General features: G+C 43.1%; 2 protein-coding genes across 2 annotated transcripts in view; one reads left to right on the top strand and one right to left on the bottom strand.

The window, feature by feature from the left end:
* Window positions 1-32: 32 nt before the first annotated feature.
* Window positions 33-3006, bottom strand: snrpf (small nuclear ribonucleoprotein polypeptide F). Its single transcript, XM_040035660.1, has 4 exons — window positions 2874-3006; window positions 2131-2256; window positions 400-464; window positions 33-253 (listed from the first exon to the last, which is right to left on the bottom strand). The coding sequence occupies exons 1-4, from the start codon at window positions 2874-2876 to the stop codon at window positions 187-189; spliced, it is 261 nt and encodes an 86-aa protein (XP_039891594.1). The 5' UTR covers window positions 2877-3006; the 3' UTR covers window positions 33-186.
* A 5342-nt stretch (window positions 3007-8348) lies between these two features.
* Window positions 8349-25590, top strand: part of ntn4 (netrin 4) — a 30865-nt gene continuing 13623 nt past the window's right edge. Inside the window, exons 1-3 of the mRNA XM_040035941.1 lie at window positions 8349-8800; window positions 10425-10978; window positions 18531-18809. Coding sequence (XP_039891875.1) covers window positions 8755-8800; window positions 10425-10978; window positions 18531-18809 — 879 coding nt within the window. The 5' untranslated portion in view covers window positions 8349-8754. The remainder of the gene's footprint in view (window positions 8801-10424; window positions 10979-18530; window positions 18810-25590) is intronic.

The following is a 25590-nucleotide window of genomic DNA, read 5'->3' on the forward strand; positions in this document are numbered from 1 at the left end:
GACGACACACAAACACACGTATTTTTTTAAGAAAGGGTACAATAATCACTTTATTGTGTCTGTATCACAACATAAAACTGGTCTCACATACAGTAGAAAAAAAAAAGATTCAAAGCTGCTTGAAAAATAACCCCAAACGTTCATTTGTTTCACACGGTGAAAACACAAACACACATCAGCCCGGCATCACTCTCGCATCTCGCCGTCCTCTTCCTCCTCTTCTACACCTCTGATGTACAAAACATTATTGCACCTGTGGAGGTCGAGCACAGCATGAGAAAGCGTTTCCTTTCACCAGTCACTTAATTATTAACACAAGTTAGTCAAGTCTGACGACTTCAAACTGTTCAGACTCCCACTGATTTCTCTCTGTGGCGTTACAACGTGTCATTCACATACCTGATGAGAACCTCACCGAGATGTCCGGCCAACGCTCCATCCACATACTCTTCTGTGTTTGCCAGCTGTAAAAAAATAAATAAAAATAAAACAAAGTTCAAAGGTCAGGTAAGATAATTGGTGGCAGAGAAGCCAAGACCTCCCTCATCCCAGCCACCTCCTCCAGCTCATCCAGGGAAACACTGAGGTGTTCCCAGGCCAGCTGACAGATATCTCTCCGGTGCTTCCTGGGTGTCCACCCAGAACACTCACACAGGAGGTGACCTCCTCAACTGTCTCCTTTCAGTGTGGAGGTGTAGCGGCTCTACTGTGAGCCTCTAATAGCCAGCCATCCTTCGGAGAAAGCTCATTTCTACTGCTTGTATATCAAAATAACTAAAAAGAGCCTTAACAATACGATCAGGCCCAGACTAGCAAAGTTATGGCATTTTTCTACAAAAATCTTGTTGCTGCAGCTCCATCTGGTGGCAGATAGTTGAATAAATATTTAGGACACCAAATCACCAGCATTGGACTTAAAATATAATTTAATTCGATTTAATGACTTGTACATTCAGCACTGACTAGTGACAATGGCAATGATCAGTCGCCACAGTTGCACAAATTCATACTTAAAACAAGCGCTAAATAAAAGAATAAAAAAATGTAATCTGTTTTTACCTGATTTCACCAGGTAAAAACAGAGCCACTTTGGTGATACAGAAAACTCTGACTTTAAGTTTAGCATAGCCTAGCATGCCATTCTGTGGTGCAATTCTATAAATGTGAAGTTTTTAATGGGTAGAAACTGTTCATACTTCACAAATTATCAAGTATCAGGATGTTTTCCCTGAGCTGGATTATTGATGTTGTCTTAAGTATATTAATATGTGTGTATTTTCATCAGGGTGTATGTTTAGAACTACAAGTGAGGACAGTGTTGAGTTAACACAGGTCCCTTCTTCTGTGACTGTCTGGTCACTGGTGTACAGCCCAACACTGGAATGATGCTTCTTTGCAATGATGTCATTTTATCCTTCAACAGGAAAATACTACAGGTTCTTGTGTGACCCCATGAACACGTTGCTCGAGTTTTAATAATAATAATGTATACTTGATCCCCACAAGGAAATTACTTTCTCTGCATTTAACCCATTCACTCAGTGAAGCAGTGGGCAGCCACTAATCAGGCGCCCGGGGAGCAGTGTGTAGGGAAGGTACTTTGCTCAGGGTACCTCAGGGTAGCCGTTCAGTGGATTCGAATCCCCGACCTTCCGATCATGGGGCGACCATGCTATCTACTGAGCTATCCCTGCCCACAAAATAATTTTCTGTTGCTGGGTAATGCAGGGGAACTGTGTACTGACAGCTTGGAGGAGTTCTGTGTTGCATTAAGCAACAGTAAAAACAACCTTTCTAAGAGAAGAGCTTTGTTTGCTGCTTCAAACACAGCGACAAAGAAGCAGAGGAGGCAAAGGTAACACATTACTCTGGGCTAACAGTTGTTAATACTTGGATACAGAATAACACCAAGTTTAGAAAAATAAATCCAAGTCACCTTTCATGCTACAGCAGCTGCATTAATGCCAAACTAAATGCGCTTGTCAATGTTGAAAATCACATTAGCTGAAAACTGCTTTTATTTTGAAATCGAGTCTCAGTTTCTCTTACCGTAATACCTAGTCTATAAACAATGAAAAATTTGACCGTAGAACAAATTTTAGGTAATTGAACAGGGCAAATGATCCACACCTGCATATTCATGTACCCGTCCACAGACACGAGGTAGCCCTTATATTCCATGCCCCACTTCAGCTTCACCATCACTGGTTTTCCTGTCAGGCCGTTCAGGAAGGGCTTCGGGTTCAGAGGTAAACTCTGGAGAAGCAGACCAATCAGAGATAAATACACACACATCAAATTCAGACACCAATGAAACAAACAGCTACAATTTAGCATCGTAATACCCGTACATGTCAAATCAAAACCATATGCAGTGACTTATTCTGATCTGTGATCTTATAATAGGTATCAGGTCTCTAAAAAGAGATCTTGCACGTTTCCTTTCAGTTTGCACAGTTTTCCAAAGACAAAGACGATTAAAAAATAAACCGTGAATTTTTATAATTATCAAGTTATTATAAGTATTTAGCTTCAAAATATTTGTGTGGTAGTTAAATTAGACGTTTTCTGAATGAAGTTTGGTGCGACACTCTCCACCGATTCAAGCAGGAAGAAAATCGCCAATAAACAAACAGCCAATAAACAGGAAGCATTAAAACCAGCCTAATTATGTTTCTGTAGATAAACATAAAAAGTGAGGCTGCTTTCCGTGTGAGGATTCATTCATTATCTCTACAGTTATGAATGAGACGCTAGCCTCGCCTATGCTAACCAGCTAACAGGCTAGTCGCTATTCCCGCGCCCTTCTGAGTAAAAAATCCCCCAAAACATCCGGTGAAGCTAAAAGGTAAAGTTTTCCGAGCTTTACTCACCATTTTAGCTCAAATTAAATAAGCACTGTGCGTTTTAAGGTATACGTTTGGTATCCTTTCGTCACAATAACGTTGCACTTAACAGCAGCACACGCTTTGCCGCCGACCGGAAGTCCTGCACTTTGCTTCCTGAGAAGTCTGCGTGTTTTTACACACCGCGACCTAGCGGTCAGAGGTTCTCACCACACCCAAACCGTATTGTTCATTTATTTATTTATTTATTTTATTGGTTATTATGAGCAGAACAGAAACATTTAAGACCATGAGAAACATGAGAAAAACAAACTGTGGTCAACCATCAAAGCAAGGGACAGCGCACAAGAAAGGAGAAAAAGAGGGATGGAGCGGGTGGAGACGAGTGTCTGGAGTGTTTTGTGACAGATAGCAACCATTTATAATCTTCAATACAATCAGCTGCAGGCAGGTGGCGCAAAGAACATGCTAAATAAGAAATACGTACAGGTGTGGTCAGACCCCCAATAATTTGGGGGGTTTAATTATTTCTTTAAACTTTAGTTTTTCTAGAGCGGAACGATTGTATAGTATACATCTTTAATGACTTTAAAAAAATAATTGGGAATAATAGGAAAGTCCAAAGAACCCAGTAAAGATCCAAGAAAGATGATTGAAGATTTACCCAATTTACAAAGGTTTTTCGGAGCCATTTGTAAACAACTGCAAATTCAAAGATCATCAGTTTGCATGCGTCATTTGGATGTGTCAACACTTTGAGGTCTTGAAGAAGACCCCAACTGTCATTCTCAGATGAGAGAAAATTGGTTGGGACATTCAGGAACAACCCAGGAACCACTAAGGCTCAAGCCTGCCATGAACTAGAAACTTCGACACCGGCGTCTCTGTCCACAGTGAAGCCATTTTTTTTTGTTTTGTTTTTGTTTCTTTTTTTGTGCCTGTCCCGTTTGAATCTTTAGCCATCAGAATTGTTGTCTGAAGGCCAAGAAAGATGCCAAGCGGATTTACTTTACCAATTGGATCATCTGACACAAACGTGCATTCCACAAACGGTTACAGTTTGCCCCCCGGACCCAGGAGATGTAACCCTTCTCTCTGGTGTGGAGGAAAGCAGGCCGCCTCCTTATCTGCAGTAGCAGGGAGGCCTTGCATCCCAGACCCCAATCCGACAGCCAGCACCTCCTTCCAGCCCCCCAGCCCCGACCGTTAACAGAACGGGGGTGAGTGAAGACCCCAAACCTCCCTCCACCCACTCATGTGTAGTGTTGCTGCGTGCTGTTCTAAAGTGCATTTAAAACACAGGAGGGCATGGTGCTTCCTGCCAGAGAACAGCATAGTTCCTCCCGAAAGCCAGTGAAGCCAATTTTACATAGCTATCGACCAAGAAAGAAGTCCCCCCACCTCCAAAACTGACACCTTCAAGCTTGAATGAAATTTGCAGCTGTCCACACAGACATGACAAATGCCTTCTGAAGCAAGTTTTATGGTCACATGAGACAGAGATCAAGCTAATTGGCCACAATGACAAGAGGAATGTTTGGAGGAGTGAAGGTCAGGCTATCAAACCTAAGAACCCTGTACCAGCTGTCAGGTATGGCGGTGGTAGCATCATGCTCTGGGGCTGTTTTGCTGTCAGTGTTCTGGTACATTGTAATTTAGCATGAATACCTCAATAAACTTCAACTCAGCTCAAATTAACAACTAAATGATTGAAAAGTAAACATAACTCAGTGTTCCAACATGACAATGATCCCAAACACACATAAAAATGACAACTAAAGTTATTTTGCCTCATGATAATATACTTAAAAGTTAAATTGTGATCTGATTACTGTTCAAAGCAAATAAAAGCATCACTGTCGGTGCCTCCACCTGCCCTCAGCTGAACTGAAGGCAGATGGATAATGACATATCCTGTGGGTGCAACACCTGCTCTACTTATGTCACTTTGACATGCCCCTCACTCACAAACTGCTCACTAGTTGAACCCTGTGGCCTCTTTGGGGGTGAAAAGTTAAATAACTGTAATAACCGAGTCGGCCGGCTGTAAGTCTGAGCAGCAATTTCACTCCAGGCACAAACAGTCTGACGTGCTCACATATTTTCTGCGCTGAAGCGTTGAACAGTTTCTGAAGTATCTGACAAGTTCAAACCTGATGCGATGAATGAAACTAACACCTGACTTCCTGCTGTTAGAGGCTGTGATTGTCCAGAAATTCCTCTGAAATTGCAGCAGAGCTTTATTTGCATATTTGAAATGCTCGTGTCCTTACATCATTTTAGACTCATCTGCCTTCATTACCTCTGTGTAATTAACCGACCCGTCAGTCAGTTTCTGTGTGTTTTATAGCATGAAGGAAATATGTGGCAGAGAGAGAATGAAAATGGCTAGAAATCCAAAAATTACTAGCAAAATATGTTAAAATAGGAAAGCTTGTCCATCCTGGTCACTCCCATAGCAAACCGTAACATTTTCAGCTTTGCCACCATTTCCAAACTGTACATTGTAGCATCAGTACTATCTTGTAAACCTTCCCTTTCACACTTGTTGCAATCCTTCTATCACAAATCACCCCTGACACCCGTCTCCACCCACTCCACCCTGCCTGGACTCTCTTCTTTACCTCTTTTGTGCACTTGTCTGTTTATTTCACTGGTTTAACCCAGGTATTTAGACTCATCTGCCTTCATTACCTCTGCTTTTTGCATCCTTACTGCAAAGATCTTTAAAATAATGACTTCAAAGCAGCAAAAGAGGTTCAAAACTGCCACAAAACATGAAAAATTAGTAAAAAAGGGATGTGTTAACACTGCGTCAGGCTGGTGACCTGTCCAGGGTGTACCCTAACTCTTGCCCTATGGTTGCTGGGATAGGGTCCAGCCCCCTGTGATCATCATAAGGCTAAATGGAAGAGGATGGAGGGATGGATGGATAAAGGCATTCAAACTAGACTATAAAAGTTTTTGAAGTGCCACAGAGATGGAAAAGTAGTATAAGACTACAAACTATCAAAAAATGATAAGTAAAAGATGACAAACGTGAACACTGAGTGGGGGCTCAGTAAAGGGCTCACAGATGGAGGCGAGGGAGGAGGCAACGCTAAAACACTTTGGCTTGTGTCTGAATACCTGCAGACACTAATGACACTCCTATAAGCTCCTCAGCAATTTAAACATTTATCAAAACTTCAGTTTCTTACAAATTTAGCTTTATTTAAATAAAATTGTCAAACCCTTAAATAATTTAAGTTATGATCTTCCTCCAGTGTAACCAACACCTCCATTGGTCACTGGTGGTGCTGGTGGTGGAAAACAGACTAGAAAGACACACAACATGACTAGATTAAAAAATAACCTGAAAGACATCCAGAAATACAACAAAAAGAGTGAAAGATGAGCACAAACTGAGAAAAACCAACACAAAGAGCTTCAAAACTGACCCAAAAACAACAATGGAGATGATAAAATGACTTTAAACAGAAACTGCCCTAAATAGATGTAAAGTGACCACAAAGAGCTTTAAGAAGACCACAGAGTATTATTGGAGACTTGTTCATTGACTTTTCTGCCAAAAAGCTGAGAAGATGAAAACATCTCTCTTGTCTTTATGGAGCTAAATCCTGGAAACTGTTTAAAACCGTGAGAAAAGAACCAAGTTTTCTCCTCCACAAAGAGCCAGGCGGGCGGTGACTGAACCAGGACAGGCAGAACAAAGTGAACAGGTGAGATAGTTTAACTTGGCTCACTGCTTATTGGACAAGGGTCAGGTGCTTAGAAAGCAGGTCACGGTCCGATTACACCGCAGACAGAGAAGCCAGAGCCGTGCTGGGTTCAGTCGAGCTTAAGCCAAATGGGCCTGAGAGGAAATCAGCGTTCTACCTCTGCTGAACACAGGGAGGCGCCCTGCAGCCTGCACTCTGTTGCAGCAACTCCTGCAGGCTGGAAGCTGGGGGCTTTCCCCTCTTCTTTTTATGGGCAGCAATGATGTGGAAAGCAGGATGAGTATTTAACTGGATCTTTCACTGGTTTTCTATGGACACTGGCGATGTCGTCTACAAAGGCTCGTGGTCGGCAGAGCAACCAGAGGGTGTAATTTGAAGTGCCTCAGCAGCTCACGCAGCTTCTGCATCCAAAGCCAATTAGTCAGAAATGTGGATACGAGCACTCATGTGGTCCGTTCATCATCAGGGTCTATGTGGTCCCCTCAGGGGGTCCAAACCCTGTCAGGACCAGTGGTGGGCAATCATCAAACTCACTTCAAAGTGTCACAGCGTCAAACCAAAATCAGATCATGTCTTACATCCCTGCAGTCTGAAGCCAGTGATGCACAGCAACACCTCACTTTCATCTGATTTCTGATGATTCACTATAGAGAACTTTGCATTCTGGGTAAAATTTCCAGTTTCTTAAGTCCGTTTCAGAATGGTGCCTGTTCAAAGCAAATTACAGCATATGAAAGCTTTCCTTTTTTGTGCCTACAATTTGATCCTGGACTGATCTTCTAGTTTTGATTCCCTCTGTGCCCAAATAGTTTCCCACTGTCATTTTGTAAGTCTTGCCAAATGTAAAACTATTTGTTTTCCTTTTAGCTCTCTTGAACATATAAATCCTTTTTACTGGCAGTTGTTGCCCCATCACAGTCCTGTGAGAAAATAAGTACATTCCATGATTCAGCAGCTTGTGGAACCACCTTTAGCAGCAATAACTTGAAATAATTGTTTTGTCTTCCATTGTTATGAAGGACTTTTCAGATTTGTTGACAATTGGTTAATCAAGTGCATTTGATCAGCACTTGGGTGCTACATACCCTCTCAACACCACCACCAACGGAAGCAGTGAGGTAGGTCTTCATAAAGAGATGTGAACATTGAAAACACAGTTTCAGAGGTTAAAACTGTAAAATATACATTGTTGGGTAGTTGACCTGAAACAATGAACTAAATAAAACACAAAAAAAGCCACATATTTCTAGTTTACTGCAGTTTTCAGATGCAGGTAATGCGTGTTTTGTCATCACATGACTCGTGTTATACTGTACATGTTTGCTATTAGCCCTTTACAGTTAGCTTGAAACTTCCACAGCCTCAGTCACGTTTTTTTTTTTGTTTATTTGTTTGTTTTGTTGTTGTTTTTTGTCTCTCCACAATCACTAAATCACTTCAGTTTTGTTTCCCGATTTTTTTCATCTTAGCCTTGGTGACTTTTCTCTTTTTCCGTTGTGTTTTATTTTTCTACTTGCTGGTGTTTTCTTAGGTTGGAGTGCGTTTGAGATGCTAGTCATTAATTGAAAGTCATATATTTAATATGAGCATCCAAATTTGCATGTCAAGAAGTGAGGAAATGCGCCTTTAAAGGAAGTTTGGACTCCCTGAACTCCTCATAAAGTCCCCCCCGCGTGGTCCCGGGCCCTCGTGCCGGGACCCCGCTGGTGCGAAGATGAGGCTGGGAGCACAAACTGGAATGTTCCTTTAAGTCGCAGAAAAATCCGGAGGGAGAGGCGGAGCTGGCGCACAGCGCTGTCACCGCACCTCCTCTGCGTCTCCGTGCACCCTCAGAGGCAGATCACCGCAGGGAGATGAACCACGCCGCAGGTCCCGGAGCAGCAGACGAGCCGGGCAGACCCGTTCACTTTTCTTCCTCCTCCTCGGCCCTCCTCCTTTCTCTACGGGACACCTCACACCGTCCGGGATCATGCTGTTCCTTCATACGGCTGAGTTATCATCGCCCTGTTGGATCGCAGCTGAGTGAAAGAGAAAGTCCACACTGGAGCTGAACCCTGCGCACTTGCCTTGTTTTTTTAAACTTTGCCACTGTGGATGAGCTCCCTGATTTCTGAGTAACTCCAGCGGATTTTCTGGCTCGCTTTTCTCCCCCACATATCTTGGACTATTCCCACAGCAGAGGAGATATGTTTCTCTTGTTCGTGGTCAGCCTGGCTGTGTTTTCAGATGCAGGTCAGTGTGATGTTTTTTTTATTTTTTTTATTAGGGGGGTTGCCACTGGGGCAACAATGTCTCCGTGGCAAGTGCAGCAATGCACAGAACTCCCTTGAAATTTGGGGCAATTTAACCTCTCACTGCTCAGGTTTAAGATAATTAACACACATATGTTGAAAGATGATCATAATCAGCTTTCATATTAACCTCCAGGAAGGAAGAGAACAATAGAGGATGTGTCCCATCCTCAGTGTTTCACTTTCAAAGAGCAGATATTGTAATTTATAGTTGAATAATTGAGTTATTTCTGATTAAAGCATATTCAATTTCCTGTAAAACCTGCGATTTTTGTTATTTTACATCCATTTATTCTCTCCCCATCAACACTGTGATATAATTCATATGGATCTACCGCCTAACAAAGAAAATCCACCTATAAAAAGTGCAAATATGCAATAATTCATCCTGTAAAATTTAATGTGAGCCTATCTGTGAGGTCTTGCACATGACAGAAGCAGTAGAGGGCTCCAGGTTTTAAAGTAATAAATCCACAGTGGGGATGACACCATTTGCCCGGAGGGGTGGAGAGTTAGGGTTGTAGAGCGTCTGGAAGGCGTCTGAATGCTGCTCATCGTCCCCGAGCTGCCAAACTTTATCTGTGTCAGAGTCCACGCTGCCTGCGGTCCGTGGCAGGCAGGTGCACAATGCCTCTATTATCCTTTTTGCATAACATTTCCGATCGAGGTAAAACACTTGACTTGTGTACACACACACACACACACACACACAGCCCATTTCTCAGCTGCCCCACTCACTCTCAGACTGAATGAGGTGTGTCTGTTCGCTGTTCTCTGGCTGGTTTGATTTTTGGTCCACTGACACCGAAAACAAAACATTAACCCAGCTTTAGTTTCACACTTTATTTTTATTTGGTTTCTGTTCGAATGAGATTCCAGGAAAAGTGAAAGTAACCCAATAAAACCGGGAAAAGATGCAAAACAGGTAGAAATACAGACAGAAGAGGCTCAAAGATGTTAAATATACCACTGAAAGAGCTGCGAATCATCCAGAATGTGGTGAGAAAAAAGACCACAAATGGACAAAAACTGCCACAAAGACAGATTGTGTCTTTTTGACAAACAGAATATTTAAATCTAAGTATAATAGGAAAATGTTTAGTTTTACTCTAAAAATTGAGAAAAATATTAATTTTCTTTCAAGATGATCTAAGGCTCATTGCTTTTTTTTTTCTTTTTCTTTTTTACACTAATGGGGCCAATTTTGTAGATGGACTGATATGTCTTTATTGGGTGATATCTACCCAAGCAGATAATTTCGGTTGGATTTAATCTGGTCTTTAAAGTATTTCCCCTTCTCTTTAACTCATTTTACTTTTGCCAATAGTCCCAAAGAAACTGCTGATATTGTTTTTCTGCAGAGTAAACTGGACTCGGGAGAGAAATTTTACTTTTAATGATGGTGTGAGAACCATTATTTTTAATATTTTAGTCAAATAATCCCACCTACATGGCCAGGTGTTGGTAAAGGTCAGTGTTTTGTTTTGGGGTGGAGTAACCCTTCAAAGTGACTGAGGATGGTGTCATGTGAGTCCATAGTAAAGTTCCTTCTCTCCGTCCTGCAGGTCTGTCTGAGGTGGTGTTTAATGGGGGCGTGGCCCCCCGTTGTGAGAACCGCGCCTGCAACCCCCGCATGGGGAACCTCGCCTTGGGTCGCAGGGTGCTGACGCAGACCGTCTGTGGCAACAACGGCAGCGAGCTCCACTGCTTCTACTCCGACCCCGACTCCAACCTGGCCTGCAGCCCCGCCAAGTGCACCAAATGCAACGCCGGCCTGCCCCACCTGTCCCATCTGGCCGGGGCCATGTCCGACTCCTCCTTCCGTCACCCGAACACCTGGTGGCAGTCGGCTGGAGGGGTTGAGTCGGAGACTGTGCAGCTGGACCTGGAGACGGAGTTCTACTTCACGCATCTCATCCTGGTGTTTCGCTCACCTAGGCCTGCCGCCATGACTCTGGAGCGCTCGCAGGACTTCGGGAGAACTTGGAGGATGATGCAGTACTACGCCACCAACTGCAGCGCCGCCTTCAGGCTGGAAGAGGGAAAGGCAGGCATTGGCCAGGATGGCGCCACCTGCACGTCCAAGTACTCAGGCGCCTACCCCTGCAACCGCGGAGAGGTGAGGCGATGCTCCAAGTCTTTAGGGGGTTTTATGACATCAGTCACACTGAACATGAATAAAGAATTATTCTATTTCAAATCAACTCTAGCTCCATATTCCCACAAAGCAGGAAGACGAGCAGGGTTAATTTGCATATAATCTCTGAATATGAGCATGCAGAATCTGTAGGGATCAGTAAAGCAGTTTAGAGACAAATGGGAATCTCCGAACCATCAGCTGTCATCTGACTGCAGTTTAGCTTTCTAAACAAATGCGTGAAATGGGACATTTTGGCCTGGATCTCTCCCAGAAACCCCCAAAATACTGGCTCCTGTCCCCAGAATGTGTCATCTGACTATGCTCCAGATCCAGGATCCCAGCATATAAAGGCAATGGAAAGAAGAGAAGCCAAACATATCTCTTACACAGTATTCAAAGACAGGGTATTTTTTTTTATCTCCTCTTAACACTGGAGCTTTTATAGAAAAAAATCCCCTTAGGTGCTGCCAAAATGGCTCTGAAACGTCAGGGCATGGACCTTTGGGGGTTTCCTGTGGGTCTGGCACTGAGGCGCTGGCAGTGGAGTCCCGTTGGGGGCAGGGCTGTTGATTGGGCTCGTTCTGGTGCATACTGCAGATGCTTGATTGGATTGGGATCTGAGGATTTTGGAGGCCTGGGCTCTTTCTTGTGTTATGTGCTCGCTTCTGGTGGGAAGTGTCTTACAATTGGAGCTGCAGTGTTTAGGTGGATGGGATGTGTCAAAGTAACATCGATACCAGCACCCAAGGTTCCTCTGTGCCTTTCACATGCAGCTGCTTTTCTTAATTCAGTCACAGAGTCCTGAAATGACTCTCTGACCATGTCTTCTTAGTTTTATCAGCCTGGGTCTACTGCTTACAGCCTTCTAGTAAATAAATCTTTGAAAAAAAACATAAACTGCACCTGTATTGCATTAACAGGGCTACATTTCTAGCAGACTGCAGAATCATTTAAAGTGTCTCTATAACCTGGATGGGGTCCAGTTTGGGAGTATATGTCAAAATAGAGGTTGTGTGAGGTTTATTTTCATAGCAGATCTCAGAGGGATTTACAGTCTCTGTGATGGATAAAATTTAATGTTTCAGATTGCAGCATCACAGATGGGACTCACTGGAATTAAATTTTGATTTTGCTTTTTCTGGACATTGTGCATCAGATGAAAGCCGCTACACGCCACATTTTATTGGACATGAAAGAGAAAATTATTATATTTAGCAACATGTTTTAGCATTTGTGTGTTTCCATTTTAACACCTGCCGCCGTCAGTTTACAAATGGTAAATGGCCTGTATTTGTATAGCGCTTTTCTAGTCCCTAAGGACCCCAAAGCGCTTTACATATCCAGTCATCCACCCATTCACACACACATTCACACACTGGTGATGGCAAGCTACAGTGTAGCGACAGCCACCCTGGGGTGCACTGACAGAGGCAAGGGTGCCGGACACTGGGCCACTCTGACCACCCTCTGACCACCACCAGTAGGCAATGGGTGAAGTGTCTTGCCGGGTGAAGTGTCTTGCCCAAGGACACAATGACCGAGACTGTCCAAGCCGGGGCTCGACCGGGCAACCTTCCGATTACAAGGCGAACTCCCAACTCTTGAGCCACGATCGCCCTAACAAGCATACAAGCAAGAATGAAAACAGGATTGCAACCTCCTTGTGACTAGTAAAACCTTGTGGGTGGTTAGCTGTAGTTGCACTGACTACTCGGTCACTTGGTGGTTGAGACTGTACACTCCTCCTAGTGGGAGGCAACCCATCTCCAAACGGTAGCTCTCACACAGACTGGCAAAAGCGTGCAAATAAGATAAATTTGAGAACAAGTTGAAGTAAATCAGAGTCAACACCAAGGCAACACGTCTCCTTGCAACAGGGGACTCAACTCAGCTGGCTGTCAACTGGTTTATGTGGAGTTTTCTGTTAAAGTCCTCATCACGACTTACATTTTGACATCTAAGTCTCTGTGAAACTCTGAGACCTTGGTTTTATGGCTTGTTGGTGGTCTCGTCTGGTTCTTAAAACACACAATCCAACACATTTTTAAACCCAAAGTTTTCTTTGTTGGTTGTTCCTGACAAATAAGCAACCCGGAGGTCTCTCCAATTTATACACAGCAGGTACAAAGGTGACCTAGAGCGTAGATCATTTCCTTCTGCACGGTACAGGTAGATAACAGCAACAGTTTTTAGTTTAAAGGCTGCACTGTTACTGTTCTTCGACTGGCCTGCTTTCTTTCTGGAAGCAGTTTTGATGATCAGATTTGTATCAGGTCTCAAATTCCCACCTTTCCTCCGAGTCCAAACACCGCCAGCTTTCTCGGATAGCAGGTTAGCGCAGGTGGGAAGGAGCGCGGATGCACACCTGCAGGCCTGACAGACTTTCCTGCTCGTCGTGCAGCTTTTTTCTTCCTCCTTGAATGAAGTGCTAATGATGTCACGGGTGACAGGTGAAGCGAGCTACTTAACAGCCAATCCTGAAGGGCAGCCTCTCCATCATTTAACCCCTCCTGTTGGAGCAAAGTCAGATCTTTCTGCAGTAAGTCATGCAACATTCAAGAGTCACACAGCATGCCGAGCAGAGGGAAAGCCAAGTGGGGGGAAGCTCCCCGAGTGCATGATTGAGTGTTTAATAGGCGTACTTTGACTGTAGCACGAGAGGGCTTCCTGCACTCCATTGATGTTTAATTGAAGCAGTGTGTGTCGGGAGCTGCTCTGCAGATGTGTGCTGAGGCACATGCCAAACCCGATGCTGTGCCGGGCTCCCCTGCGGTGCTTTCATATGAAATGTGGACTCTTCCCTGCTACTCTGAGGTGTTTCCGTGAGGCGCTCAGGCCTTTTTTCCCCTCTCCATCTCCTTTTGTGCGTGAAGGTGTGAAAATAGCAGCTTGTTTTCCGTCTCCTGCTTCTCTCCAGCTTGTTCGGGTGAGCCACCTGTGCTGGGAGCATGACCTGTTTGCCCTTTAACCTCTCCACTGATGACCCTGGGGTTAAAAGAGGTTAAGTAGTGCACTGCTGCTCAGCTGCTCACACCGTCTGTGCACCTTTTGGTTTTTGCTTCTACATCATCTCTACTGACAGTCAAGGTCACGACATGACAACAAGCCTTATTTATGTATGTACTGTACGAATATAGAGCTTTATTCCATGCTAATCTCACTTGTTGTCTCATAAATACTAAGTTCTCACAGTTATGTTCATAGTTGGCCTGCACTCGGGTACTATTTCAATTAAAAGTCAGAAACCTGTTAAAATATATATTGATAACAGTACCTCGGGGGGCAGTAACATACATGTGGCCACCTTCACAGGCTGCAGAGAAGTAAACAAAGCAGAAGAGACATTGACCTCACCACACAATGGGTCTGCGGTGGTTGCTTACTATGAGTGCAGAGTTTCAGATTTGGATTTCTTTTCCAGTTTTGATTTGAAAAAGGTAACGAATTCGGCTTTTACTTTTTTAATAATGAAGGGTTCTTCAAAAAGTCCTACTTTCACTTATGCTTGAAAAACATCAGCCACTTTGCTTGTGTGGGAATTGTTTTGTCCTCTTTCACTACGGATGCACTAAGATGTGACTTATTTCTGACCTCCTTCTTTAGGGGTCACCACAGTGGATCATCTATCTCTCACCCTGTCCCTCACATCCTCCTCTGTCACACCAACCCTCTCCATGTCCTCCTTTGCTACGTCCATGAATGTCCTCTGAGGTCAACCGCTTTGCGTCCTTTGTCCTGTAGATCCATTATCCCTCCTCTGCACATGTCCAAACCATCTCAGCCTCTCTGAGGGGCACAGGGAACTTTTTGGAATAGACCAAACCCCCAAGGTTTGCCCACACCATGTCGCCGATTATACGTAAATTCCCAAGGCTTCAATAACACCTTTATTTAATTTGAGCTTTGTAACATTTACTGGAACCTTTACTTGTTGTTTTCAGGAGGGTCCAGCTGCATATTGTGGCTGTTATCACAAAGAAATGAATAACTTGAATAACTTTTTAATCAACTTTACATAAACTCACTAACCGTCAGTGACCGCTGAACAGACATGCCATCGCTTGTCTTTTATGGAGCTTTTTAGATGTCATATTGGACTCTGGTTGCGCTTAATGCACTTAAATTGACAAAAGAAATTCATATTCCACTGCTGTTTTAGATTATTTCTGCAGAATGAAACTTTTTTGGCTTCACAGAGTACCGACCCTCCTTCAGAAACAGAAAAGTCAATGAAAAAATGCCATCGCGCTAAAATATAAAGCAAGATGAATAGCAGACGCATCAGCCGAGTGATGTTTGATTGTATGCATGTGTGTAATCGCGGTGTGTTTCTTTTGCTTGCATGTGAGTGTCTGAGGCTGTGTGATGAGATAAGTGAGAGCTGTGGTGAATTTTGGGGAGGGGGGGTCATAGCTGGGAGTGATTACAGGCAGCAGGTATGCTCAGCTCTCTTCTTTCACCCGCAAACATGAAAGCATGTCATCTCATGTGTTGAAAACTGTTCGTGTTCACCTGTAATGTGTGGAAAAGGTGGTCTGTGTGTGTGAGTGAGGGGGAGAGAGAGAGTGTGTATTCAGAGCTGCTTGTCTTATTTATGAGGTCAGCTGGGCTGGAAGAATGTGAGTGTTTGTTGTCCAGACTGACCTCCTTAGGGAAGAGAGAGGGACGCAGACCAGCCGACGCGCACGCACACACACACACTCATCCGTGCCCTTTCAGATAAACACTTACAGTCGGCTCTCCCTCTCCTCTGTCTGCTGGGAAGGAAGTGCTGTTGCTCTGATGGATGTTGGTACTGTTGGCTAGACACCCATCCCCCCTACTCCGTCTTTTTCCTTCCATCAATGCCCATTGTGCCTGTTTACCAGATTACAGTCCACAGTGCTTTGATGGAATTAGGCCTGTTAAAGGCAGGCTTACTTTAAGTTTGCAGGCTGAAACAGGAAGAAAGGTTTTCAGTGAACCTGCCGCCTCACATAGCCGGAAATTTGTTACATAGCTTAATGGCAGGTGGAAAACTTTCCCAAGTGCGGTATGAGGTTTCAGCACGGCTTTCAGCTTCCATAAGTGTATTAACAGTTGATATCCTGCAAAGTGCAAAGACTCTCAGTCTACATGCAGACTAATGCAGACTAACCAAGTTATTTACGCATCAGTTTGCCCCCCCTGACCAAAACAGCCAGTGCAGGCATATTTACACTGATGGTTTTTTGGTTTTATTTTTTTCTAAAATGTTTGCTGCGAATGCAAGTTCAATAATACATTTTTTATTCTCAAAATCTGTAATATTGGATGCAGGAATCTTGTGAGACATGCATGGTTTAACGATATATTCTGGTCTTTTTGACTATTTGAAAACTCATATTTCTGCCAGCTGTACTTATGTAGAGCTCAAATGAACAAAACGTGTATCAGCTCATATATGCAAAGCAAGTTTATTAAAAAACAAAAGGTTGATTATGTTCATAGGTCATTCATGTAGTATGTGGATGGGTGGCCCTGTGCTGTGTAAGTAAACCAAAAAAGATAAAGCAAAGTATAAACCCAAATGACAGTTGACAGGTGAGCAATTAACTCAAGTCAAAAACATTACCGTAAGTAAGCCACTTCCCTAATTCAACTAGTAACCAAAACCTGGAAGTAAACGCCCACAAGCCGGTTGAGCAACACAATTTTGTTTTTTACTATCAACTGGGGCTTACCAAAGGGTAACCAACCAGTCTCTAGGCCTGCATGACTGGGGCCTGAAACAAATTTAACAGCTAACTTAACAGTAATAAGATGTCAGAGCTGTGTTCAGAGCTTGAGGTTGCAAATTTGAGTCGACTAGTGGCACGTGGTATTCCACTCAATAAAGGATGATATGAAAGGGTTCTTGAACACAAACCTTTTTGTCTTGCTAGGATGTATCCTCAACACAAACCTGAGGAGACTGTGGCTTCATCTCTGTGTGTATCATGGATTAAGATAAACATGGGTGTCATCAGCATATCTATAAATGTGAATATTTGTTTTCCAGGGCAGCAGTAGTAAAAGCTCCAGGCGACGCTGATTTGTGTTGTCAGCGTATGTTTATGTGCATGTCAGTGTGGGTGCGTGTGTGTGCTGGTGTTGCCGTGGTGTCGCTAGGGTGTCGCAGGCTTTTGTCCAGCTCTGAGTTATGTGGAGCTGCATCTCCATCCCCGCCTTTGTCTGACCCTGCTCTCCGTGCTCTCCCGCGGACCAGCGCCCCTCATCCTATTTGTCGTGTTCTCTTAATTGCGGACCACAATGCTGTGACCTCGTGACCTTTTCCAACAACAGGGAAATTAATAGTGCTCCTCCCATCACACTCTCCGCCAGTCATCCAGCCAATCAGCAAGCAGCAGGGTTGTTTTTCTTGAACCAAAGAAAAACACTCAGCTGCACACAAACACACACCACTCACACAATGATATCAGTGACAGCTCGGCACACTGCAAACTCACACGCTGCTTTCATAGTGAGAGTCGGGGCCAACAGCAACTTTTTCACCTCGACGACAGCAGCGGCGATGGTTGCCAGTGGCAGCAGTAGCCATGGAGATGGCAGCCCATAAAGGGATCTTCAATTTGAAGGATGTCCATGGACGAGAGAGTGTAAAAGGGGGGGTGCAGTGCACAGAACCCACATTACCAAGTGAGGACATGACCAATAATGGCCGGGTGTAAGGTCAAAGTTTGGTACATGAATGAAACCAAAACAAACCACTTTAATGTAACAGATGTGGTGACATAAGTGATATCAATTTATCCACTTCTGTAACTAAATACACCTGAAGAACCAAAGAGGCTTGAAAACCACATTTATATACACTCGTCATGGGCATACATTTTCATGGGAATTATGAGCTTTGAGTGATGTCTTTGAACTGAAAACAACAATTAGGTGCACAAATAATACAAATATACACATACTCCCTCACGAGTATTTTTTTTTAAATGCCCCTTAGCAAGTTGCAAGTATGTTTGGAGGAGTAAAGGTGAGGCTTTCAAACCAAGAACACTATAGCAACTGTAAAGCATGGTGGTGGCATTATGCTTTGGGGCTGTCATCACTGACATTCATGTCCTGTATATACACCTAATGAGACCCGCAGAGCATGCATGACTTTAAGGAAGGAGACAAAGTTGCAGCTGGCAATCAATCAAACCCTGAAAATCTACAAACACCTGTAAAAATGTATTTTAAAATCTGTTCTAATGTGTTTGTAGTGGTTAATAAAATAGGAAGAGTATACCTTTGAAGCTGTAAAATAAGTTGGAAGACATTTTCCATGAAAGACGTCCCAGGCAATGAGTAGCACATTTCTCCAGTTAGATGTAGCATGAAAAAAGTAAACCCGTGTCAATCATTGCTGTAATTTCAATGATGCATGTCTTACAAAATGACTTTTTAGTTCCATTAGATCACAGTGAGGTGGGTAAATAGAGGAATTTCCATTTTTTGGTGTTTTGCTCATTTAATTTTTGTTTTCTTTTTGTTTCCTTGATTGTCTCTTTCTAAATGTCAGGTGATCTACCGAACCCTTCCGAAGTGGGAGTCCCTGGATCCTTACGGGCTGAAGGGCCAGCAGCAGCTGAAGGTGACCAACATCCGGATCAGACTGCTGAAGCATCAGAAGTGTCCCTGCCAGGCCAAAGACCTCACCTCCGCACACGAACCCCTCCCCACCCGACACTTCGCCATCTACGACCTGATAGTGAAGGGGAGCTGCTTCTGTAACGGCCACGCCGATCAGTGTGTCCCCATGCCGGGATACCAGCCCATCAGAGACCGGACCAACCACGTGGTAAGAGGAGAGAAGTTCATGTTCTCGAACTCCGGTTACTGCCTGTTTTTGGTTGTTTTTAAATCTTTATCAATTCCAGTGGTAATCACACCACTATTCATCTTCTCTTTTTTTCCACACACGTACATCTTTTTTTCTGTTGCTAGTCTCACTTGTAGTCACACACCATGTGCTCGTTTTTCACTCGCTCTCGAGAAATCAAGCTTTGTTTCCCTTCATGTTGGCAATCGTGTTAAGAAAACAGACTAAAGGAGGGGTCACGTTCATTCCCTCCTGCTTCCTCTGCTCCTGACTCCGGCTGCCGCTCTCTGCGTGATAACAAACGCAGGAGATGGAGATGTCGGTTCAACCTGCGGTTTAATGGTGGTGTTGATGCGAGCGAGTGTGTCGATGAAGGTGTGAACTGACAATGTTTTTGCTGGAGATCAACCTTAAGCATTTCAAAGCAAAGTTCCTATCACGGCCATCTCCACAAACAAACACAGCCGGACGACTTTGAAGCCGAGCGCCTGCTCTGCTGCAATCAGCCATGCCTGACAGGAAAGTGAGAGTTTCCTTTGCAGCCTGTGAGCAGAGACATTTACACAGATAAACAGTGGTACTACATCAAAGCTGTAGCCCGTACACGAATAAAAACTTATTTTCTTCTCACTAAATGGATCATTTTAAGAGATAAATTTTGTTCATTTGATCTTACTGCAACAAACCACTTACACTGTATTTGCAACCCTTTGTGGTGCGTCAAAACCGCCACCCCTCATCTTGAATTTCATTTAAAGGAAGTAGATGAGTTTGTAGGAAGCCAAATCTGGTGGGCAGATTCTTGGATTGACTCCAGAAACCTACGGCTTCCTTGACACGTCTCAGGACTTTAAGTAGAACTCTTCTTTAACAATCTGACACTAGCAGGGCACAACCCCTCGTCTTCTTCACACTCTTTGTCTTTTTCTTCATTTTCATCTTCATTTTATTCGTCTTCATTGTCTTCTTCATCCACGTAATAATCTTCATCTTTGAAAATGGAAGTAGAGCTTCCACCTCAAGCTCTACTTCCTGTTTTGTTTTTTGTTTTTCTGTTAGTGCACAACCAGAATATCAGAAAAAGTGAGCATCATCCCTGATCTGATGCTCACTTTTTAGGGTTTAGACTGTAACCTTTGTAAACTCGGTCTCCGGATTCTAGCCAAGCTCTCATTGGCAGTGACGTGAAAGTTAGGCCAGTCTGATACAGAAGGTTTCCTCTTTGTAGTAGTTTGAGATCCACAGTCGTCACAGGTGCGCACATGCAGGTGTTTGGGGACTGATCTAAAGATATTAGCAGTGCTAGAAGAGGTCCAAAGGTGCAAAAGGATAAAACTTTTTAAAGAAAATCTGACAAACTAAACCATTCTTTACTTTACATGGTTCCATCTATCCCTTTTCTATCTATTTATCCGGGTGTGGGCTCCAACCACCATCTCCAACTCTCCAGGGGGGTCGTGGTGGCATTCCTAAACCACCTGGGAGGCAAAATCTCTCCACTGTGTCCGTATATTTGAACAATCCTAGCCAGATGCTGGAACCACCTCAGCTGGCTTTTGTTACGTGGATCAAAAAACTCCCTCCTGAATGACTGAGCTCCTCACCTGATAAGGTGAGCCCAAGCCTTCAGATGAGCCTCACTTCCACCACTTTTATCCAAAATCGAATTCTTTCTGTCACTACCCACAACATGTGGTCAAAGGTGATAGCAGTAACATAGATTGACTGGTAAATCCACAGCTCCGCTTTAAGTTCTCTCCCATTCCACTCTTTCCATCCTGTTAAAGAAGACCCCAAGAAACAGCTGCTCCCCAGTGAAGTGGGCACTGCTGCGTCCACGTATTATCCTTTTAATTAATCAGTCAAGCGGAGCATGAAATGATAAAGTTATATCCCCTTGAGACATGCAGCTGAAAAAACCCAGAGTGCTAATTTTTTAAACTGATATGAAACAGCGAGCGTGTTCGGTATTCTGCGTGATAAATGAATGAGGTCGTTCGAGCGTGTTTTTATTGCTGATACGAGCATTTTTGCCATGAAGCTGGTGATAAACAATTTATTGGCCACAGCTCTTTCAATCTTTTAATCTGACTGTTTGCATGCCAAGAAATTCCAAGTAGCTCCGCTGAGTATTTTCATCAGGATTTCCTCCATCAGTGGGATGAAAAATCCTCTGAAACAGACTTTAAAGGACAGGGCAGAAAAACCCTCCTCTGCATGCTAAGATAATTACAATAAATCATTCGAATGTAGAATGGTGGAGAATACTACTTAATTTCTTTTTTCTTTTTTTTTTACAGCAAGTATTATTCTAGCTGCACGTGAGCGTTACAGTTCGAAGTGTAAATCTGCCTTAACGGTCCTCACAAAATTACCTCAGGTCATTGGAGCGTGATTGCGCTGTGTGCCATGCGGGAACGTTCGGTAAACACACAGGGGAGGTTATATAAACGCATTTTTGTCCCGCCTATCAGCAGTTTGTTTTATGTCTCCGTTTCGAACCAGAGGTGCTGTTTCTGACAAAACCCAAACAAGCAGTGCTGCACAGGACAGGAGATGAGGGCAGAGATTAGTGATCGCTCTGAGAAAGCTTTGTGTGTGTGTGCATGTGTGTGTGTGTGTGTGTTGTTATGCATTTTTGTGGTTCTTCATACTGTAAACATGTGCAAACTTCTAAATTTGCCATTCTGTGTGCTAAGCAAACAATGCAGTATTCACTTCTCTATCCAAATGTGTACTTTTATCACACATGGTTTGGTGTGTGTGTGTGTGTGTGTGTGTGTGTGTGTGTGTGTGTGTGTGTGTGTGTGTGTGTGTGTGTGTGTGTGTGTTAGGTGTGCACGTTTTCTCAGGCATGCAGTGTTTTGTCTGCTCTAAGTGTGCCTGTTTGGCGTAATCAGCAGAGAAAGTGGCTCTGATAGTCACTGAGAGACTGAAGGGTTGCTCTGTTTGTTGGTTTTGTCCTCCCGTCCACCCACAGGAGGCTTTGTAGTTCAGCGTGATTAGCCACAAAGCTAACACAAGCACATTTAATGGCATCCCGTGCCTGCAACTGAACTGTCAGGGGGAAATCAGTTCTGTCAGGGATCGCTCTGTTCTGAGTGTGACCCTGAGCTCTGGGATGAGTTTTCACTTCCAGAGTAGCTGCTGACCATTAAGCATGTAAGTGAATGAGAAAAAGCTGTCATCAAACAAAGAGCAGGGCCTGTTTCACACGTCCTGTTTAGTCCATTTGAATCAAGCTCTGGTTCATTTCACCGCCTCTTGATGGGGTTTGTTTTTTGCCGACCTGAACACAGTGCGAACTTTGGTGGGGACCAAAAACAACCGCACTTTTTAAAAAGGAGTTCTAAGTTTGGCTGCAGATGATCTCCAGAACAGTTCATTTATGGTGGGAACGTGATTCAAATCATAATCCAACCCAGACTGATGCACTCAGGTTCTTAGTGATGCATTTTGGTTCACTTTGAGTTTTCTGTTTATGAAAGGAACCAAACCACAAGTTTTCAAACTCATCATCTGATTCAGACCGAAATAAACAAGCTAAAAGTGTGGAACCACTTCAGAAACATGAGAGGGTGGAAGAGTAATTTTAATCTGAGTCATCTTTTAAGTTAATAACTTGAAATTTTTTTTAAAAGATAAAGCTGTATCCCGAGAGGGACAAAATGCAGGTGACAGGAACTGAAGTTAAAAACATGGATAAAACAGATAAGACAGTTTATTTATGGACCCACAGGAGCAGAGCTGCTCAAACGCACGGAAGCAACATTCCACCACTTTTTTTTCACAAGAAAGATTATAAAATATATATCTATATATTAGGGGTGCAACGATACACAAAATTCACGGTTCGGTTCGATACTTTGGTGTCACGGTTCAATATTTTTTCGATACAAAAAAATGTTCATGCCTTTCTAATTTGTCATTTATTAAAATTATAAATATATATTTTAACTCAAACGTACAGTTTTTAAATTTAATGTTGCTGAAACAACAAAGTAATAAAATAAAATAAATCTATCTGATCGAGAAATCACTCATCTTTGGAAAAGAGTTTATTACAGAGAAATGGCTCTTTCCAAAATAAAAGCTATACTATACGCTTCTTCTGGGCTATATTCTCAGCAGCATATTAAACATATCAGGTCCCCATAAGGAGAATCATGTGCTAACGGCTGTCTAAATGACTCGGGTGAAGTTTGTAGCATGCATGCTTGTTGTTTTTGTCTGCTTCCACTTGTCTTTGCGCTAAATGTCTTTGCGGCGTAAATGTGCAGTCGTATTCGTTGTGTTCCCACTAGTGCTGTCAGCGTTAATCTCATTGAAATGACTTTAACGCCATAATGCCGCAAATCTCCATTAACGAGTTAAAAGGATCGCCCAGTGCGTGGGGCTGGACGGCGTCAACACGTTAACAAGCTAACTGCGCTAATGCACTAGTTCCCACCAATTGAGCATTGCGTGGCACATCCAACATACTGTTTTACTTTTGTCCATGATGCGCTTACCATCAGGGTCATACGTCACATGAAGACCAAGATAGTTCCTAACGCCAGATCTGAATGAGGGTGGGGGAGGTTCAATTTCGGGTAGCGTTGAGGTAGTTGCCATGTTGCAACAAGCTTAGCTTCTGTCTTGCTAGCTTGCGCTGCGCTCAATGGATCTGCACTCGACAGTGCAGCCTAGGCGGAGTAGTCGAACGCAGATTCACTGAGCGCTCAACACAGACAGCATTGTCAGAAGAAAAGTTGATAAAATAAATTAAAAATTTTGTATTGTTCGATACATATGCGTACCGAACCGAAAGCACTGTATCGAACGGTTCAATATCGATACGAGTATTGTTGCACCCCTAATATATAGCTTATGTTGTTGAAATTTTCTGTCATTTTAACGTTATTTTATGCACACAAAATAAGTGGCCTGTTTTCAAAACCCTGTTTTGGTGTTAAAAAAAAAAACTGCTAGGAGTGCAAAGTAAAACGCAGGCCAGATTTTGATTTTGACTTTGTTAACTACTAGAAGACTGGAGGATATATTAGTTATATTAAGGGTAATAAAATCTCACTTTCCACATGTTTTGTTGTTGTTGTTCTGTGGGGTTTTTTTTTTTGGTTTTTTTCCCTTTTGTATGGATATTTTTGTTGTTTAAAAAAAAAAGTACGTGTAGTAACAAATTGTTGAAGTTGATGGTACTGTACAGTGATTCCTAAATGTTAATGAAAAAAATAATAATAATAAAATAAATAATGGCCAGGCTTTTAGTGAGCCATGGGAACATGAAAAAAAGGAGTGCAAAGTTCTCCAGGTGATTTAATAACAGTTAATTTCAGTAATTACCTACTGAGAGCAGCTCAGAGACGAGTGCAACCAGTGAGGCTGTGAAGGAGTGAATGATGTCCCGACAACAATAATACACAGTGGAATCATTTAAATTAAACGAGCCCTCATCTGTATGAATCCTGCTTTCACCTGAGCTGTCAGATACACCTGTAACTGACGGCAACTGTGAGGAAAAACAGGAGGGTTCAAAATTAGCCAGAGAAAATGTGAGAGACGACGAGGGAGAAAGCGAGGGGACAACTATCAAACTGGAAAGAGTGAAAACAGAGAAGACGTGTCAAGGAAGGAGAAGCTGAAAGCAGGGTGTAAGAGCTGATGGAGACGACGACTGTATAGGTCCTTAAATTCAGTCTGATGTTCGATCACTTTGCTAGGTTTTAGCTTATAATGTAAACTTGCCATTTTTGTTTAAGTAATAAACAAAAATGTTTATTGCCCCTACTTAAACAAATAGTACTACAGGGGTCACACTCACTTTAACTAATGAGCAATCCTCCAGTCCATCCGACTGTTTTCATTTCTCTCACTTAAATCTTTGCCTCGTTTGTCTTTCACACTAACTCCAATGGGCCTTATACAAGAGGGGTGTCACTCATTGCAGCATTTATCCGGTTTCTTTTGTTCCAATGTCCATCAGCGTTACAGATGTGCACAAATATATGGCATTAACAGTGAGATTACATAATAACTATTTGGTTAAAAGTTCAACATTCATATTTTTTTTTAAATTTCCTCTTCTGAGAGGACCCAGAGACACTGCTCAATGCTGGCTCAGGATTAAGCTATAAATGAAGCCAAAATGTTGTGTAACTTTGTACATGTGCAGTAGAAGAAGGGAGAAAAAAGCCTTTTAAACCTTTTATTTATGCATTTTTATGCATTCTCTATGTCTCAGTGACATCATTTATTTAGATAGGTGCTTAAAAATAACAGTCCAAATAACTGCCTGTGGGCCTTACAAGCATCCTCCAGTTTCTGTAGAAGTAAAGTAAGGGTTAGGGTTAAGAAGGGGGGAAACTGAAGAGCAAACAAAGGTTTTATCATTAATTAAACTTGGAGAAAGACCGGCTACTATCGCTAAACAAAAGAATACGTTTAAAGGTTAAATTATCAAAACACTGTCGTCTATGCTGAGCAGCAGCATGAACGTCACAAACCACACAGTGACAATCCTGCAAAGGCACTGTCCTTTCCTGGAGCCTCAGCGCTCCTCAGCTAATTGCTGATTGGAGTCAGCTGCCAAGCGCTCTACCTCAGGCCTCATTAACACAAGCCAGAGACCAGCTGGTGACCTCCGGTCCCTGGGGAAGGATGTGTATTCCTGACCGGTTGGCGAGCGGTTGCTGGCAGCTACACTCACCATTTACTGTCTGGGTGACTCACTGCTCCATTACCAAAAGACTCCGGTGAGAGA

The sequence above is a fragment of the Simochromis diagramma genome, unplaced genomic scaffold (genome assembly GCF_900408965.1).
Source record: "Simochromis diagramma unplaced genomic scaffold, fSimDia1.1 OVJJ01000816.1, whole genome shotgun sequence".
Lineage (NCBI taxonomy): Eukaryota > Metazoa > Chordata > Actinopteri > Cichliformes > Cichlidae > Simochromis > Simochromis diagramma.

Bases quoted from the DNA above. Each gene is read 5' to 3' on its own strand.
- snrpf (XM_040035660.1), bottom strand. The intron at 465-2,130 runs GTGTGGATCATT...ATTTTTTTACAG, and splicing joins ACGGGTACATGAATATGCAG to CTGGCAAACACAGAAGAGTA. The intron at 254-399 runs GTATGTGAATGA...CGACCTCCACAG, and splicing joins CTCGGTGAGGTTCTCATCAG to GTGCAATAATGTTTTGTACA.